At 39.7% G+C, this 16,553-nt stretch overlaps 1 protein-coding gene across 1 annotated transcript in view; it reads left to right on the forward strand.

Moving 5' to 3' along the window:
* The window catches only part of b4galt5 (UDP-Gal:betaGlcNAc beta 1,4- galactosyltransferase, polypeptide 5), a 44,169-nt gene extending 33,809 nt beyond the window's left edge, over nt 1-10,360 (forward strand). Inside the window, exons 4-9 of the mRNA XM_081609078.1 lie at nt 207-334; nt 2,023-2,139; nt 2,305-2,492; nt 2,591-2,713; nt 3,182-3,283; nt 4,681-10,360. Of these exons, the coding sequence (XP_081465204.1) occupies nt 207-334; nt 2,023-2,139; nt 2,305-2,492; nt 2,591-2,713; nt 3,182-3,283; nt 4,681-4,828 (806 nt within the window). The 3' untranslated portion in view covers nt 4,829-10,360. The remainder of the gene's footprint in view (nt 1-206; nt 335-2,022; nt 2,140-2,304; nt 2,493-2,590; nt 2,714-3,181; nt 3,284-4,680) is intronic.
* The last annotated feature ends 6,193 nt before the right edge of the window (nt 10,361-16,553 follow it).

Genomic DNA, 16,553 nt, shown 5'->3' on the forward strand with positions numbered 1-16,553 from the left:
CAAACTGAGTACACAATTATTACATAATCACTTAGAAACGTATGTCCAGCATTGCTCAACTTCATTATGTTACTTTGATCGTTTTTCACTTCTTGTCTTTCTGCTGACTTCGTGCTCTCCTCTTTTCTCCAACTGTTATGACGTTTTTTTGCCTCCTATAATCTCTGACTTTTATTGCTCATTTCCCTTCCTCCTTCCTCTCTCAGAGGGCAGGCTGGAGGTGAACATGAGTGAAATATCTCTGGAGGAGGTGGAGAGGTCCTTGCTGGAGCGAGAGCCCACCATGGCTCTGGGAGGCTTCTGGAAGCCCAAAGACTGTTTACCTCGCTGGAAGGTAAGTGTGCTTGTGTGTGTGGCACTCTCAAAAGCAGAGCAGGTTGACGAGCATAAACCGACTGGCCAGTGGGGTTGGCAAATGCACAACTGCTCCTTTTTGGGGCACAAAAGGTTACTAAAAGCATCTTACAAATTGTTGGACTTGTTACAGAATTGCTGTTCATCCTTTCTGGAAGGTCCAGATCGAATATTTACTGTGCTGGCCGGCCATTGCCTTCCTAAGCAATTTGGAAATATTTCTCATCATGAGTCAAAAGTAAACGCCACCCATCACCTGTATGCGGGTTGCCTAATATGGGCAAGCTATAGGGAGCATGTCTCTACAGCCAACCTCAGGATAATTACCACAGAAGATAGCACAATCCATTTGCTAACTAAAATCAACATGTTATGCTTGTATTCAGTCGGTGTACATGTCAGAATGGTAAAAACTGTGAAATTTTGCAGAATAACCTGTTGAGAACTGCAATTAAATCTATCAGATGTGCACAACAGTGGTATTTTTTGTAAGGGTATTACACCAAATAAATGCTATACAGACCAAAATCATGGCTGGTTGATTAACTAGATCTGATTGTATGCATTGTTTAGCCTTAAGCTGTTGCTAACGCCAATACTCAAAGTTTTAGATGTGCAAAACAAAACTGAAAATCCTAAATACAAAAAAACAAAAAAAACAATCGGAACTTGAATTGTTTCCTCTGCAGTATACTGGAGCCAACAGGCAGAAGCAGAGCTTGAAAAGAAAAGAAAAGATTTCAAAACCAAACTCACCAAACAGCGTTTGGTTAAAGGAGTTGATAACTCCGGCGAGGCTTACACTCATGTGATGGTTCTGCTTTAAGATTCCAACTTAACTATTAGCATTTTGTAAAGGGGATGTGAATCAGTTGAACTGCTGAACTGCATTTGGTTTTCTACTTGCCCTGTTGTTTTTTTTTTTTTTTCAATCTCTGATAGCACAACACAGCTACATCTTTCCAGAGAAGGATCCATCTAGCCTGTGTTTCACTGGAATTATTAAGTAGCCTAATTAGCCAGCTCGACATTTTTTATATGGTCTGTGCACTTTGCTGTTTATGATTTGATGGAAAATTATGTGGCCAATCAGTTTGCCATTAAAAAGGAACAACTTACACACAATACAAGAAGCGAGCAAAGCCATTATACTTGGCTCTAAATGCAAAACACACATTACTGTTTGTTTTTAAGCAAGCCTTCTTTGCTATTTTTTTTTCAACAGAGAAATCATGCCCTCTTCCTTTTGCATGTAATTCTGCAAACTATCAGATAAGCAATCAGTAATTTGTTAGTAGGCAAGAGCCACTTTGTCATTTTTTTATGAACTACCTATGAGCCCTTTTATTTTTGACCATTCCACTGAATTTGGAAAAAATCCCACTTGCATGTGCTCATTATAAGTCAGAAATGTCAGATCTAATTGTGTAGATTAGATTCTATGTTTGCAATATTTTTTTTGTGCTGTTTGTTGTCAGACTTTCATATTTTCCTTCTAGGATACAAGACTTCCAGGCTCTAACAAACTTAACAAACTCAGTAGAACAAACTCAACGGCTCTCTCATTTAAATATACAGCAGCCCTGTGTATTTTTACATTCAGCTTGCTCTAGTTGTCTTTTTTCTCAGTTGATATCTGTTGTATTATCTGCTGTTTTCCATCCCCAGGTGGCAATCCTCGTTCCATTCAGGAATCGTCACGAACACTTGCCCATCCTACTGAGACACCTGGTGCCTGTGCTGCAGAAGCAGAGACTCCAGTTTGCCTTATATGTCATTGAGCAGGTATACACACTCTCTCTCTCTCTCACACACACACACACACACGCACACACACACACATGCATAAAGAGAAGTCTCTGTAAAACCACGCTTGGAAAAATTCCGTCTGTGTTTTTCTGTCAGAAATGGCTGAATATTTTTTGTTTTTATTCCCTTTTTTTTCTTCAGGGAGGAACAGAACCATTTAACCGAGCCATGTTGTTCAACGTGGGCTTTAAGGAGGCCATAAAGGACCTGGACTGGGACTGCCTGATCTTCCATGACGTGGACCACCTCATGGAGAACGACCGGAACTACTACGGCTGCACGGACATGCCCCGACATTTGGCGGTCAAACTTGACAAGTACTCCTACATGTGAGTGTCCACCCTGTTCCTTGTCTTGAAAAAAAAATAATAAAATAATATATATATTATACTGAATCTTTCAAATATGTGGTGTTATCTCCCCCAAGGCTTCCATATAATGAGTTCTTTGGTGGTGTCAGTGGCCTGATGGTGAAGCAGTTCAAAAGAATTAATGGATTTCCCAATGCGTTCTGGGGCTGGGGAGGCGAGGACGATGACCTCTGGAACAGGTAGGGAAAACGGTACATGAAACACACAGACTCCAGCTTACTGCATGCTGCTGCAGCACCAGGCTTGCTGCATTGTTAGCTTTGGACGTTCTTACTAGATAAGTTAGGTAGGTCGGTCATAGCAGGCCTTTGTGTTAGCTGTTTTTTTTTTTCCCTCCATGTGGCTCTTTGCCGCACAGCATTTCCCACCGCCCACACAGCACACAGGCAGCTGTACTGGGCTTCCAGTATAATCTGCTGACTTCAACTGATCGACTTGTGCTTTTTTTTCTTTTTTTTTCTTCCCCTGTCAAGAGAGCCTCTTTTGCATGCAATGACTGGACAAACAAACGTCAATATCATGTTATTGAAAACTGCAACACGATAGCACAGTGGTTTATAGAAATGTCTCAGTGAGTGCTAATATTGAAAAGCTTGTATTTAACTGTGTACACTACTGGTTTAAAATCATTAAATTTGTTTGCACAGGGTGCAGTTTGCCAATTACAGTGTAAGCAGACCGCATGGAGACCTGGGACGCTACATGTCTATCCCGCATCACCATCGTGGAGAAGCCCAGTTCCTAGGAAGGTGGGTGTTCAAATACACATGGCTCATTTCCAAAGGCACAACCCACCAAACAGCGTTTGGTTGAAGAAGGAGTCGATAACTCCGGCGAGGCTTACTACACTCATGTGATGTAAGCCAGTCACATGAGAAGGCAAAGTGGTGACTTTGAGTGAATTTCAACTCACTTAAAGACTTTTCATGTGACGTTGTTTGAAATCTGTGGGGCTGGATTCCTATGTGACATGAAACGAGCAGAGGAAACATTGTTGCTTTGAGAAGGTTTGAGAAGAGTTGATTACAAATTTTTATTCTTTTGAAAACAAAATGTATATGTATATATATATATATATATATATATATATATATATATATATATATATATATATATTTAAAACGATGCACGGTTTCCAAAACGTAAAACCCATAATCCATGACAGCAGTTTGTATTTGTGTTCTGACCCACCTTTCACTACAATTACAGCCACCAGCCTTTTGGGGAACAGTGGATCCCCACCTATTAAAGGCTCAGTACTAGTGAATTTTTATGTTCAACATAAGACATAATTATTTCCGCATTTTTTTCTGCAATATTCAAAAGAATATGCAGCTTGGAAATGAACGTTGCAATACCTAGCTTCTGCAGTAGTGCTAAGACAGTTTACACTGAATGCATTAATAAACATTAAGGTACGTTTGGTGTTTTAACTATTTAATTAGGGAGTTAATAAGCTTTTATAGAGGCAGTTTCACGTATTCATGGATTTATATTTGGGCCTGACCGTGGTTCCTAACTCCGGGAATACAAAAATTGTATGTCGTCCCACTTTTTACATCTAGAGAGTGAATTTCTTTTTTCTTATTCTTCTTTGCAGTCAGACTGGATGGAGATTGTCTGTGAATATTTCTATCTCTCTCGCTCTCCAGTCTTAAAACAGATTCTCATTACGATTTGTTGTTTTGACCTTGACTAGTCTAATATAGCATTTGAATATGTTTTCACCTTAACCACTTAACCACTTTCACCTTACTGATTGACCACTGACCTCCTCAAAGATGACAAAAATGTAGCTCTCCTGTAGTTCCTCCAGACTTATCTCTGCTCGTTTGTCCTCTGTTCTTCCCTTCACAGTTATGCTTGACCAACGTTGGTTTGTCACATTAAATCCCTCTAAAATACCTTAAAGTTTGCAATTGAAGCGTGACAAAATGTGAACAAATCCTTGAGGTCTTTCTCACATTGGATCTTTAACTATTTCAGCTAATCTATAACAGTTTGTTTCTCCACACTGTTTCCCAGTTCTCTGTTGTATTTCACCATATATTGCCTCTGTCTAATTGGTACATGTACTGTTGTGGTTTTCTGCTGTTCAGATGATTAATTTATTTTGCTTCTGTTTTTGTTTTGTTTTTACTCACAGGTACAGTCTACTACGTCACTCAAAGGAGAGACAGAAAGTGGATGGTCTTAATAACCTAAACTATTCACCCCTAATTTCAAGAAGTCGACTCTTCACCAATATCACAGTCAGCTTGAGCAGAAAGCTTGCACCTGTGGCTGACTACTGACGTAGGCAGAGCTGGACTGCAAAAACACCTGGGAATCAAAAGTCCTTTAGGACATCAGCCATATCTCACCAGTCGCAGCACTGCTTAGGACTTATTTAGTTGTTTTTTTTTGTTGTTGTTTTTGTTTTGTTTTGCTTTGTGTTTGTTTGTATGCAAAAACAGAAAAAACTGAAATGGAGACTCAAATTAGCAGATTTGATAAATCATCTAAAAAAAAAAAAAGAAGTAGGGATAAATGCTGCACTTATTCGTGCCACAGTTCATTACTCTTCATCTGGGCTTGTGTACACGTCAGTCTCCACATGCCTTTTGCACCATTTTGGCCTTCAGCATCCCATTTGTCAAGTTTGTTCCTTATTTTCTCTTTTGATTAGCTCCGCCCTGAGCTGTTGTGCTTGACTACGGAATTAGGTTACACATTCAAGCACGCACACACACATACTCAAACACACTGGTCACACATGTACGCACACAGGATTATGTACTTGCATGTGCTGACATGGGAGTGGGGGGGGGGCGCTGGAGCTTAGATCTTTGATTTTAGTTTTGCTCTTCTGATTTCATAAATGCAGTAAGCCTGTGAAAACATTTGCATGTGCACACAACCCTTACAGCGCCACACAGCAACTTCAGTTGAGTGGATTCATGCAGCTGGTTCTGCAATAGGAATGCCAAATCTACAAGTAAAGATAGATAGAGAAGATGATATATTGTGCGAGAAATAGTTTATTCCAAGTTTAAAAAAAACAAAAAAACAATTATTTCCTTAATCATTCGTATTCCGTCTTGTGAACATACCATTTAAAGACTGTGATGTTTGTGTTTGCATTGTTTCATTGAATGTTCTGGCTGCCTGCTAGTGGCTGTATGTTGGAGTGCAATGCTCATCCTGTTAGCAATAAGCTGTAATATCAGACAGCAGAACTTAGCCCTGACTTCCTTATTGTACAGATGCAATAGCATGGGTGCTAGCATTCCCTCGTTGGACTAAAGAAAAGGTGTGACTGCGTATGCAAACCTTAAATTGAGCTCAGCTTTGCTTAAGCAAAACGTGGCGCCCCCTTGTTTTTTTTTGTTTTTTTTTGTTTTTTTCCCTCTTTTTCCCAGAACTCACGTCTGCCTTGTGTCTACATCTGTGTGCAAGTGAGGGCAAGCTATGCAAATGGCCTGCATGCATCTAGTCGCCAGGGAAGGAGGAGACGTTGTCTCCCAACTCTTGTCTGGCCGACTTTAGACCTCACTCTGCGTGCAGCGAGTAAATCTAGGTCAGAAAGAAATAGGTGCAGGTTTATTTTTAGACCCCCTACGTTCTTAATGTTTACTCACCTTCAATTTTTTTTTTTTTTTTACAACATAAAACTGGAGGTTGCAGATACTTGACTTGTGTCACCATCACTGGTGTTTACAGAATCTCGAGCTTGTCTAGTGTTTGTAGCCAGCCTTCCTCCACACAGGGTGCTGCAAACATCTTAATCTGTTCAGCAACCCTTTTGCGGCTGCCTTTTTTTTTTTTGCTGAAATTGACCGTTATTTTCTCGCATTGGAGAAAGAAAAAAAAAAAAAGATTATCTGATTGGGGAAAAAAAAAAAGACGATCTGAATGACGGTGTCGTGTGATTACTACTGATTGGCTTCGTGTCCAAGCTTTTCTTTGTCTAAATCAAACTTTGAAGTGTTGACCTATGTAGATTTTTTATTTTTATTTTGGAGAGGCATGCTGCCTGACACTGTGCTATGACACACACTGACAGTCCTCTCAAGATACACAGCAGCTCCTCTGTTTAACAGTGTTCGTTTTTGGGGTCAAACATCCCCAAACCAATGTAGTTCCATTTTTTAAGACATCACACAGACATATATTCCTCACTGTCTTCTTGTCATGCAGCTACATCATTTCACACAAATCGCCTTGTATACATTTCTAAACATGTCTCTTCTAGGAGGCATGTACGTAATCGAGAAAAAAAAAAAAAAGTTGGATTTCAACGATAAAATACAAACTAAAAGGGGCTGGTCCTCTTGACTATTTATTTGACGAATTACTTACTTTTAATTCTTACGTTTTTATTTTTCTTGCGGGTTGACGTGATGACTTAGGAAGTGACAGACTGTGTTAGATGCACTGAATCATAGCTGTGTGTAGTAGTGTGGGATTCTGAGGTTCGGTTCTGTGTAAATGGGGGCAATTCCGTTTCATTCAGACACAGATCTTATTTCTCTTTGGCGCAAATGGCGGCGCCGCCATTTGCGCCGTCGCTAAAGAGATGAAATGAAATGGAATGGCACCCATACTGTAGCTTGGTGTTATTACTCTTCTGAGCAGAGGCGTTGGAGGAGGCCATTTTGTGTGATAACCACAGGAAGAGCAAGACAGCATTTTAAATAAAATGCTAGTGGCCACTTTCTTTCACTGATCACCTCCATTACACTGATGATAATCAATGGTACTGACCTGCCACAGCTCCCTTTGGAGGACATACTTTCTGGAGCCAATTTTACCGGGACGTGATGTGAGGCAAAAAAACATTATCGAGACTCTTGGCTCTTTCATTTAGTCTATCCATCATGTGGGCTAGATACTATTGTATCATTCAGTGAATTTATTCATCCTGCCACGTTAAACGAACCCATGTGTGAATTGTTATGCTAGCAGATCTCAGTAGTGCTTACACCGCTGTTCAAATACCAGGTTTCTGTTGATTAAGACAATGAGGCATTGTAAATTTCTTTACTAAAAAAAAAAAAAAAGTCTGGATGAGGAGGATGTCGCATCTTAATTTGCTCCAAATCTATAAATTAGTCAGATTGTGAGGACATTTCTTATCCATGTTCTGGTGATCCCTTATATTTTCTGTCCTCCTTACAGTAGTTGAGGATTTGGCCATTCAAAAACTTCTCGTAAGGTATTTTTCCTATTGGTTTTGAAGTACGCTGTTGGGAAAATTAAATCTTTCCTCATCTTCTGCTTTATTGCAGACAAAATCAACCCAAACTATGGATCAGAATCATGTTTTCATCCACCCTTGCCACACTGTGCTTCAGTGTGAAGGTGTGTAGTTTGTGGTTGTTCTAAATATCTTTAGCTTTAGCACAACAGTCGAAATTTTGAATCATGAAACATTTTAGGAGACATTAGCATTAAAAAAAAAAAAAAACATTGCACATATGGAAAACAAGCAGTACCAGACAGAAATTCCTGCAGCTCCTTCAGTGTTGCTGTCAGGTTATTGGTAACCACAGTGACAAGTTACCATCTTGTATGTCTTTGGTTTTGGAGAAATATCCAGATTTTGTTACGTCTATGGTGCCCCTTTATTTTCGCCAATCAGTGAAGACTTTTTTCACGAGAGTACATATAATCTGGAAGTCTTTCACCCTCCTTCTGACTGAGTTTTGGTTCTTTCCAACTTCTTCACAAGACATTGAGAAGCCATTGCTCTTTTTAAATTAAATCCCACAGATGTGAAACAATCCCATCAGGACGTCTGACCTCTGTTTTCACATAAATCAGAATCACAATAACCAATGGCAGATTTGAACCTAAAAAGAAAGAATGCTGAAACCGAATCAAAAGTATGCTCCATCAAAGTATTGAATTAAGGATGCAAAGTTAAGTAAAATCGGTTTTGTTTCCTGAATTCACCGCAGCCTGGAATTCTAACAGTGGTGTTTACACTTCAGAGACGATCTGTGTGTTTAGAACGAGCCGTGGCTCATTCTCAGAAACGAATCATGCAACCCTCCTCACTCCAGATTACGGAGGTGCCCAGTGGAAGTCAGGGACAGTAGCAAGCAGTTGTGTTAAGTTTTCTTTTCCATGTGTGTTTGAGTGAAATGGCTAAACCTTTCAGAGGTGCAACCATCCTCCATATGAACCTTCTTTTCAAATTTTCTTTTGTTTTGTTGTTTTTTGTTTGTTTTTCTTTTGTATTTTTATGTTTTGGATTTTGTTTACCAGCACTAATATGAACAGTTGTTTTTTGTTTTGTTTTTTCCTGGTAGTGAACAGCTGGCAAGTTCTCCGTGTAGTTCCTCACATTTACATGATACGCTGTATATTATCTCTAAACACAGCTATATATCTATAGATATATAGATGTATATCTAAAACTTTCATTGCTTTAAATTAAAATTAAAAGCTAAATGGACATATAGCAAAAGCCAAATGGTTTTCAGTGTGTGTGTTCAGGTGAAGATTCAGACTGTGAGTGACACCCTCGATCTAAAGAGGCCCGCTGCGTTTTCAGAGTCAGTATTAGGCTCTATGTTCACCTTACATGATGAGCAGCCGCATCAGCTCTACACTTTCAACACTTATTTTCTTTGGAAACTACTGAACAGCTTTGGCCACTAGTTTACTCACCAGGGACTTGTGTTTGGAATGGTAAATATTTGATTCCAGTGTGAGGAGAGCAGGCAGAGACTCTCTCCAAAGAGGCTTCTTCATATCTTAATCTCACCTGTCCTAATCCGTTTTGTGCCAGTTTAAATGAAGGGACCATTCTTTGGGCATCTGACAAGACTGGCAGCCTTAAAGCTTTTTAATTTATTGCAGTTGTTCTTTTTTGTTTTGTTTTGTTTTTTGTTCTGGTTTTTGTTTTTTCACTTGAGTTTTTATTTTTTTTTTATAAGCAAGAATATTTAAATTGAAAAAGAAGTGCATATCAAGAAAATGATCATTGTAAATATCGTTGTTGTGTGTAGTGTTTTAGAAATTCTATTAAGGTCTTAAATCACTACAGATGCTAGCATAAAGAACAAGGCTTCAGGTGGGTGGGGGAGGGACGGGGGGTTGGCTCGGGGTTTATCTGGTGCCATTTAAGTGCTAGTGGAGCTTACACATCAATGTTTTTACATCACTGCTTCCAAGCACAAGCTGTTTCTTTTCTTCTCTTTGAGAAAAATAAATAAATAAAAAATTCCATAAGATTTAAAATTCCTCTCATAATCGCAGAGTTTTGCACTTCCAGTGTCTCCACCATGCTTCTTAGCTTGCTGTGGCAAACGGGAGAAAGAAGCGTTTCGTGTTGGAAATCGGCACGGATGCTCGCACGAGAATGTCCGCGGGACGTCTCTGGGTGTGACAGCGTCTGAGTTTAGGTGGAGGTCACAGGAAAGCACTGCAAGATGGTTTGTTTGTTTTTTATTTATTTAAGCCAAAAAAATAAATAAATAATAAAAAAAAAAGAGTCTTACATCGCAAAGTAACAAAGGCACCCAAACCAGCGACACAACCACGTAAAAATAATCACAAATATTTTCTTTTTTGTATCAACTATTTAAGAAGAAAAGGAGACAAGATAACTAAAATATCTTCAAAATATTTATTCTTTGATTGTAAGGAGAGACCCGTCTCCTTGAATTGAAGCCATTCGAAGCCACTTGTCAAAACTTGATGTCAGCCTTATGTGGATCTGTTTGTGTATTGGCATATTATCATTTGATTATTGAAATTTGTATGATGGAGATTTTCTTTTATACCATCATTGTTATTGTCAGAAGTACACCAATAAAATGGAAACTTGTAAAGTCTTTCTGCACATCTTATTTTTCTTTTTAGAGTGGGTGTTTTTCCATTTGCTTGCTTGCTGTCCGTTGGTGTGTAGACTTCCCTAGAACTCGCACTGTGGTGTAGATTCATTTATTCTAAAAGCTGTGAAAAAATGATGCGGTTTTAACTTGCACTGTGCAGAGTTTTCGCATATATATATATATACACACGCACATATGTGCAGCTTCCTGTTAAAGTGACATTTAGTTGCACTTCATTGCTCAAACGAGGAACTGAACGTTGACTGACCACAATTGGGGGACATAAGCTGCCGGTAATAGCCAAAATAGGAGTATTAAAATCTCATTTGAACCATGCTCTCCACTGAAGCCTGGTTGGATAATGGGGGGGGGATGATTATGGTGGGGTAGATGCAAAACTTAAATGTTCCATAACATAAAGCTAATTTGAATAGACTACAATGATCTATGTCAGGATCCCCGTTTGACTTAGTTAAGAGGAGTGCAATCACTGAGGAGCTTTGCACCGCAGCAGAGATATAAACAGCATCACGTCCCCTCTTAGACGCCCTAACAAAGGCTTGCTTGTCTCTGTTCTTTTGGCTCAGAGACACAGCTCTTTTTAATCCATTTTATAATAAAATGTCCCCCCTTCTTGGGAACAGATTGCTCTCGACTTTGCAAACTCTCTATAACTGTCCTATTCAACACCCGTGTCGCCTCATCACACCCCTGAGAGGCACCACCCCCTCACCAGGCACACACATCCGGATCCAGGAACAGAGGTGACGCTTGTTCTTGTCCTGCAGCCCGTCACCCAGTGAGTAAAATAAAACGCAAAACGAAATGCTTTCACTAGAGTTCACTTAAGATTCATTGAATCGGAGCAGCTCCGGCCCTGTGGCGTTTAGCACATTAGATGCGCATCTCTGCTGGTTAGCGGAAGTGACAGCTAATGATTTAATTATGCTCTTGGAAAAGAAAATGCTGTGTGGCAGGGATTGGGACACAATGATGCGGATTTGAGAATATTTGCAGGAGCTGTGCGTCCTTCCCCACGATAAGTTTAAAACTAAAACATGGAAAAGGCTACTCATCTATAAACGAGACATGTTAAGAAACACGTGGGTGTATTTACAACGACAAAAAAAAACCCAACTTGATGAAGACGAAGAAGCCCAGTGCAGCTACATCTTAATGGAATCTGGGAAACATAAGGCTGTGGCATGCTTGCAGCAGTATCACTTAGCTGTCAGCCACACACAGAGGGCAGCTCTTAAGATCTCAAGAGTTTCCTTGGCATGTGTGTAGAAACAAGCAAGGACGCACGCACGCACACGCATACACACGCACACACACACACATATGCATAACAGTTATGAATCATCCACGCACATCCCTTGAGTGTTGTGCCACTCAGAGGCTTTGATATGATCTGTGGCGCCTCAGCCTTTGTGCACCGCTTGCGTATCTGTTTCAGTCCAATTCTCCCTACAGGATGTCTCAGACTGAAATCCGCGTCAGGATCTACAGAATTTGTAGCTTTCAGTTGTGCAGAATAATTATCCCTCCTTTTATCTCCGCTTCCTCTGTGCTCCTTCCCTTGTGTATTTGTGTTCATCTAAACACAGGCCGCACAAAAAAAAAGAACCAGACACGTCTTCGAGTTTCCCACAATTTAAGGCTTTCTGTTTACAATCTGCAATAAAGTTTCAAGTTTGAGTAGAAGATGCAGCATTTGGTTGCTTGGCTGGAAAAGAAAATTATATATTGCCGATCAGCAGCCGGCATCGGTCCTCCAGGTTAACATGTACTCTGCAGGACCTAGGAGGGTTTCCCTAAACTTAATCGTTTAGGATTTTTCAGCTCATCTGAATGTTTATGTTTGGTGACTCACATCTTCCTCCCCACAGTGACTAGTCGGTTCTCTATGGGGTTGTGGTCAGACCAGGCAGTAAAGCAGAGCGATGCAGTTGCTATTGAACCAGCTTTTAGTACCTTTTACAGTGTGGACAGGTTCCAAAATTAAATCAACATCTCCATGAAGCCTTCAGTAGAAGGAAGTATAAAGCATTGTGGTAGACGCCGATTTTAAACTTTCTAAAACAAAGTGGACCGGCACCACGGCTCCTAAAGTCATCATCTTAAGCGCCACACTTGGATCAAAAGTTAGCAAATTTTGTCTTTGACATGGGGATTCCCTGCATGTTTTGGTGACCTGTCCATTTAAAGCAAGCGTTTTAAAACTGGCGACTTTCTAAAACACACAGGTCAACAGCCGTGGAGCGTGGGAATTCCCCAATCTTTTTCCGTGAGTAATGATGCATACCTTTTGTTAAAGTTGTCAAGCAGGTAGGTTAGACATAACAATTGCACTGATTCACTGCTCTATTTCTTCAGAGAGACTTGACGGAAAGTCTAAATTAGATTTATAAACAAAATGGAACATATGAATTTCTATCTGGTAAAACCAAAGCGTACGTATGTATGTCAAACATGACATAAAGAATTAGGAAATAATTTATTTCTGAATGATTTGAAAGACTCACTAAACCCACCCACTCTTCTGCAGATCTCAGGAGAAGGCTATCTTCAAGAACTGTTATTTATGATGACCAAGCCCAATAAAAGATTGTTTAAACAGAATAAAAGCAAAATACACACCCTTTTAAACAACAGGAACAATGTAAAAGGTTTATCAATTAAAAAAATATATCTTTAACAAAAATGGTTTGTCAAAATTCAAAAGGCCTCAATAATTAATGGAATGATCTTTTCCAGTGGTGGTGTGTTGGTTCATCACTGGCAATAAACTACAAGTTTCTGAGGTTAGAGGGCCTTTCTGGCATCCAGAATTCTGGTTGGTCCAACTCCAGTGAAATGTATTTCTTTCTGAAGGTACATTAAAAATACACTTTTATTCAAAAAGCGAAAACAAAAAAAAAAAAGTGAAAAAGCTCTTGACTTCCTGCTTCTTAGAAGCTGTGAATGTATCATGATGTGAAGTTGATGTTGTGGAGAGATAAAGATGGGGGAAGCTAAATAATTCTGCACCGAACATGAAATGTAACTCAGAAATCTGCCTGCAAATCTGAAATGCTCTCTGCAGGAAGTCATTTCTAATAAAACCCACAGAGATGGTTTTTTGTTTGTTTGTTTTTTAAAGACTTTCATTTGGAAGCTACTTTAGACACCTAAATAAATCCCCCAAAACCCCAAAATTAAACTTTGGTTGTCTTGTTGTCTCATTACTATTTTATCTTTCACAGAACGTGGAAACATCTAGAATTTGCTGGGCTTGAATGTTGCAGCTGACATAAATTCAAAGACCCTTGCTCTCATGTTGGATTAAATCACGTTTCATTAGCACAGAGCAACAATGCCTCGTGGCACTCTGTGTGTAAACACAAACAGGAAAGGAGAGAATGCAACAAAACCAGTGTAAGCCACATGAGTTTGGCATTACATAACCATTTATCATTATTTAGCATTAGAAAAAAAAAATCTGCTGCCCCCACCTTTCCCCATATGCACTTCCTTTTCATCACCCCCTCTCCCTCTTCCTGCTGCATCTTCTCCAGGTCGCAAACAGGACAATCCTTTGCATTATGCCGCTTGCCATGGTTGGCAGGGAATCCATCTGCTTTCAGCCCCCGGGGGTTTAAACCCTCACAGCTGCTGCTAGCCCTGCTTTAGCTCGCTTGTTTCTGAGACTTTAGCGGGAAAGCGTTATCTTTCCTGAAGCCTGTGTTGTGGCTCTCCTGTCAGGACACGAGGCGTACAGCTGAGAAACGAGGAGGCTGTAAACACATCTATACTTCCACCTCCCACGTCGTTCATCGTGCTTCACACTGTTGTGCTTTCTGTCTTGGTGTCCGTCCTTTGGCTCCCCTGTCTGGCCCGCTCTTGTCCCATCCCTGTCTATCAGCGGGAGTATTCCTCGTCAGTGAGTCTGCCTTGTTCTCTCAGCTTGCCTCTTTCTCAGCTGACTGTGACATGCCGGCTCACTCTGTTCTGTGTCCTTCTGACTGCATCTCCTCGTGGCGTTCCTACAGGACATACAATCTTCTGTCTTCAACCCCCTGTTAAAGTGCTCCACTACTTCAAAAGCAATTCTTTCTTGCTAAAGCATCAATTAACAGAAGGGCTCTCTTTTATTTGGAAGCACAGTTTTTTCCACAGTAAGTGGTGATTGTGATATTGCAAAAAAAAAAAAAGAAAAAAAAAACCCACTGGGCGAAAACCAAGCATGACTAAAGCAAGTGAAGACGATGCAACTGTCACAATTACTAACAGAGGATATTTACATTTACTCAATGGACTAGAACCTTAACCAGATTCCAGAAATCAAATCTAGTCTTGATTATGACTGCTGAAGGTAACAGACTCTCCGCTTTTTGACACAGAGGAAAATTACATACACAGGTGGACTCCAGCAACAAATTAGGTAGCGTCTGACGACAACTTAAAAATAATAAAGGCAAATGTTTTGCTCTAGCCTTCAGTTAGAATTTTTTTTATTTGGCTTTGTCACATAAATTTACATTAAAATACGTTCTTGTTTGATTCTGAAAATTAAAGGAGTGGAAAGATGTTGCAGAGTACTCTAACCAGACCAACTGAGTCTGAATAAATGTTGCCCCAACAAGAGTGAATGCAGAGAAAGTTTGACGTCTCAATGTGGCTAAATCCTAAACTTCTGATGCTAATTTCAGGCAGCATGGGAACGTTGCTGAAAGACAAACATCCAAGTAGATCCTGTAAGAAGACGAAAACATTCCTGCACATGTTGAGATATATAAATCATGACAGAAGTGCTGTGGCTTATCCACACAACAGGTCTCTGTCCCCTTTCTGTATATCTATATTTTCTTTTTCCATTGACCTCAGCCTCCTGCATCCGCTCCGTGTTTTGCTTCCAGCACTGTCTTTTTTTTTTTTTTTTTTTTTATGTACAGCCTCTGGCTTCCATTATGCTGAATAACTTTATCCTGTTCTGGTTTCTGTGAAATGTTGTCTTTTAAAGCTATGTGCTGACGGCCCACAGAAGACCTGCTGACGGAGCTTTTGGCCTGCAAGAGCAACTAAATTCCATGTCTCACTTCCTTGCTTGCTTCACTCATTGATATAGAATCTCAACTGTTGATGTGGCACACATTGTAATACCTCTCACATTTTCACCTCATGCCCTTATTTGGGCTGAGTCTGCCTGATGTGACATGCGGTGACAGTTTGTTGGGTTTTTTTTGCGAGATGCTCCCTAACTGTTTGAGAAACATTAAATGAGCACAGCTTCTTGCGTGTTTTAATTTATTTAAGTCTGTGACAGCTGTGCAGCCGTTCCTAAGATTCTTCTGGCCCACATGTCGTACAGTGTATATTAGTGACATATTTCTGGTCCATATTACATTCTGACAGGCAGTTAATTAATAAAAGATGCTGCATTCTCAAACTGTACAATGATATTATGTGAAACCTGCAGTAAGTGCAACCTGACAACTGGCTTTGCTGTAATTCCCACCATATTTACAGCCTAATTCTGTGGTAACAGACACTGAGAGGAATTGACACTGCTGTTTAGCCATACGCTGAACTATTTTTTGGTGAAAACCTGGGGGTGGAATTTCATATGGAAACCTTTGACTGTCTTTTACTACCTGGCTGGCTTAGAGATATATTCCTCAACACTTTTTTTTTTTTTTTTTTTTTACTAAGAGTATCTTATTCCTGTCTGTTCTTTGCAGGATCTTAAAAGAAGTGTTTATCCTTATCCCTCTGTGTTGTTCAGTTTCTCAGTGAAAGTAAAACCATTTGCTTTTTTTTAAGCCAAGGGAAATTTTCCCTCTGACGTAGTTTGCCTGAGTCAAAAGAATAACTGTTTTGTTATATTGGTTTTTCTTCCATTTCATATCTACCTCCATCATGAAATATATTTGCATGATGCTGCTTCAGTGGTTAAAATGAATATGCATCAAATGGAGGATTAAAAGCCACTTGGAGTTCACACCAGATCACCACTTACAAGAGTTTTATTTTATATATATATATATATATATATATATATATATATATATATATATACTTTACTTTTTTCTTAACAAACACAACAATATGGATGCGTTATCTTAGGCCAAACAATTACACTGAGCTCATCGTAGTAGACTGTCTTCAAGTATTGACATAATCTTTTGAATAAAAGTGACCCTAAAAGCAC

The sequence above is a fragment of the Poecilia reticulata genome, chromosome 7 (assembly GCF_904066995.2).
Source record: "Poecilia reticulata chromosome 7, P_reticulata-male-v2, whole genome shotgun sequence".
Lineage (NCBI taxonomy): Eukaryota > Metazoa > Chordata > Actinopteri > Cyprinodontiformes > Poeciliidae > Poecilia > Poecilia reticulata.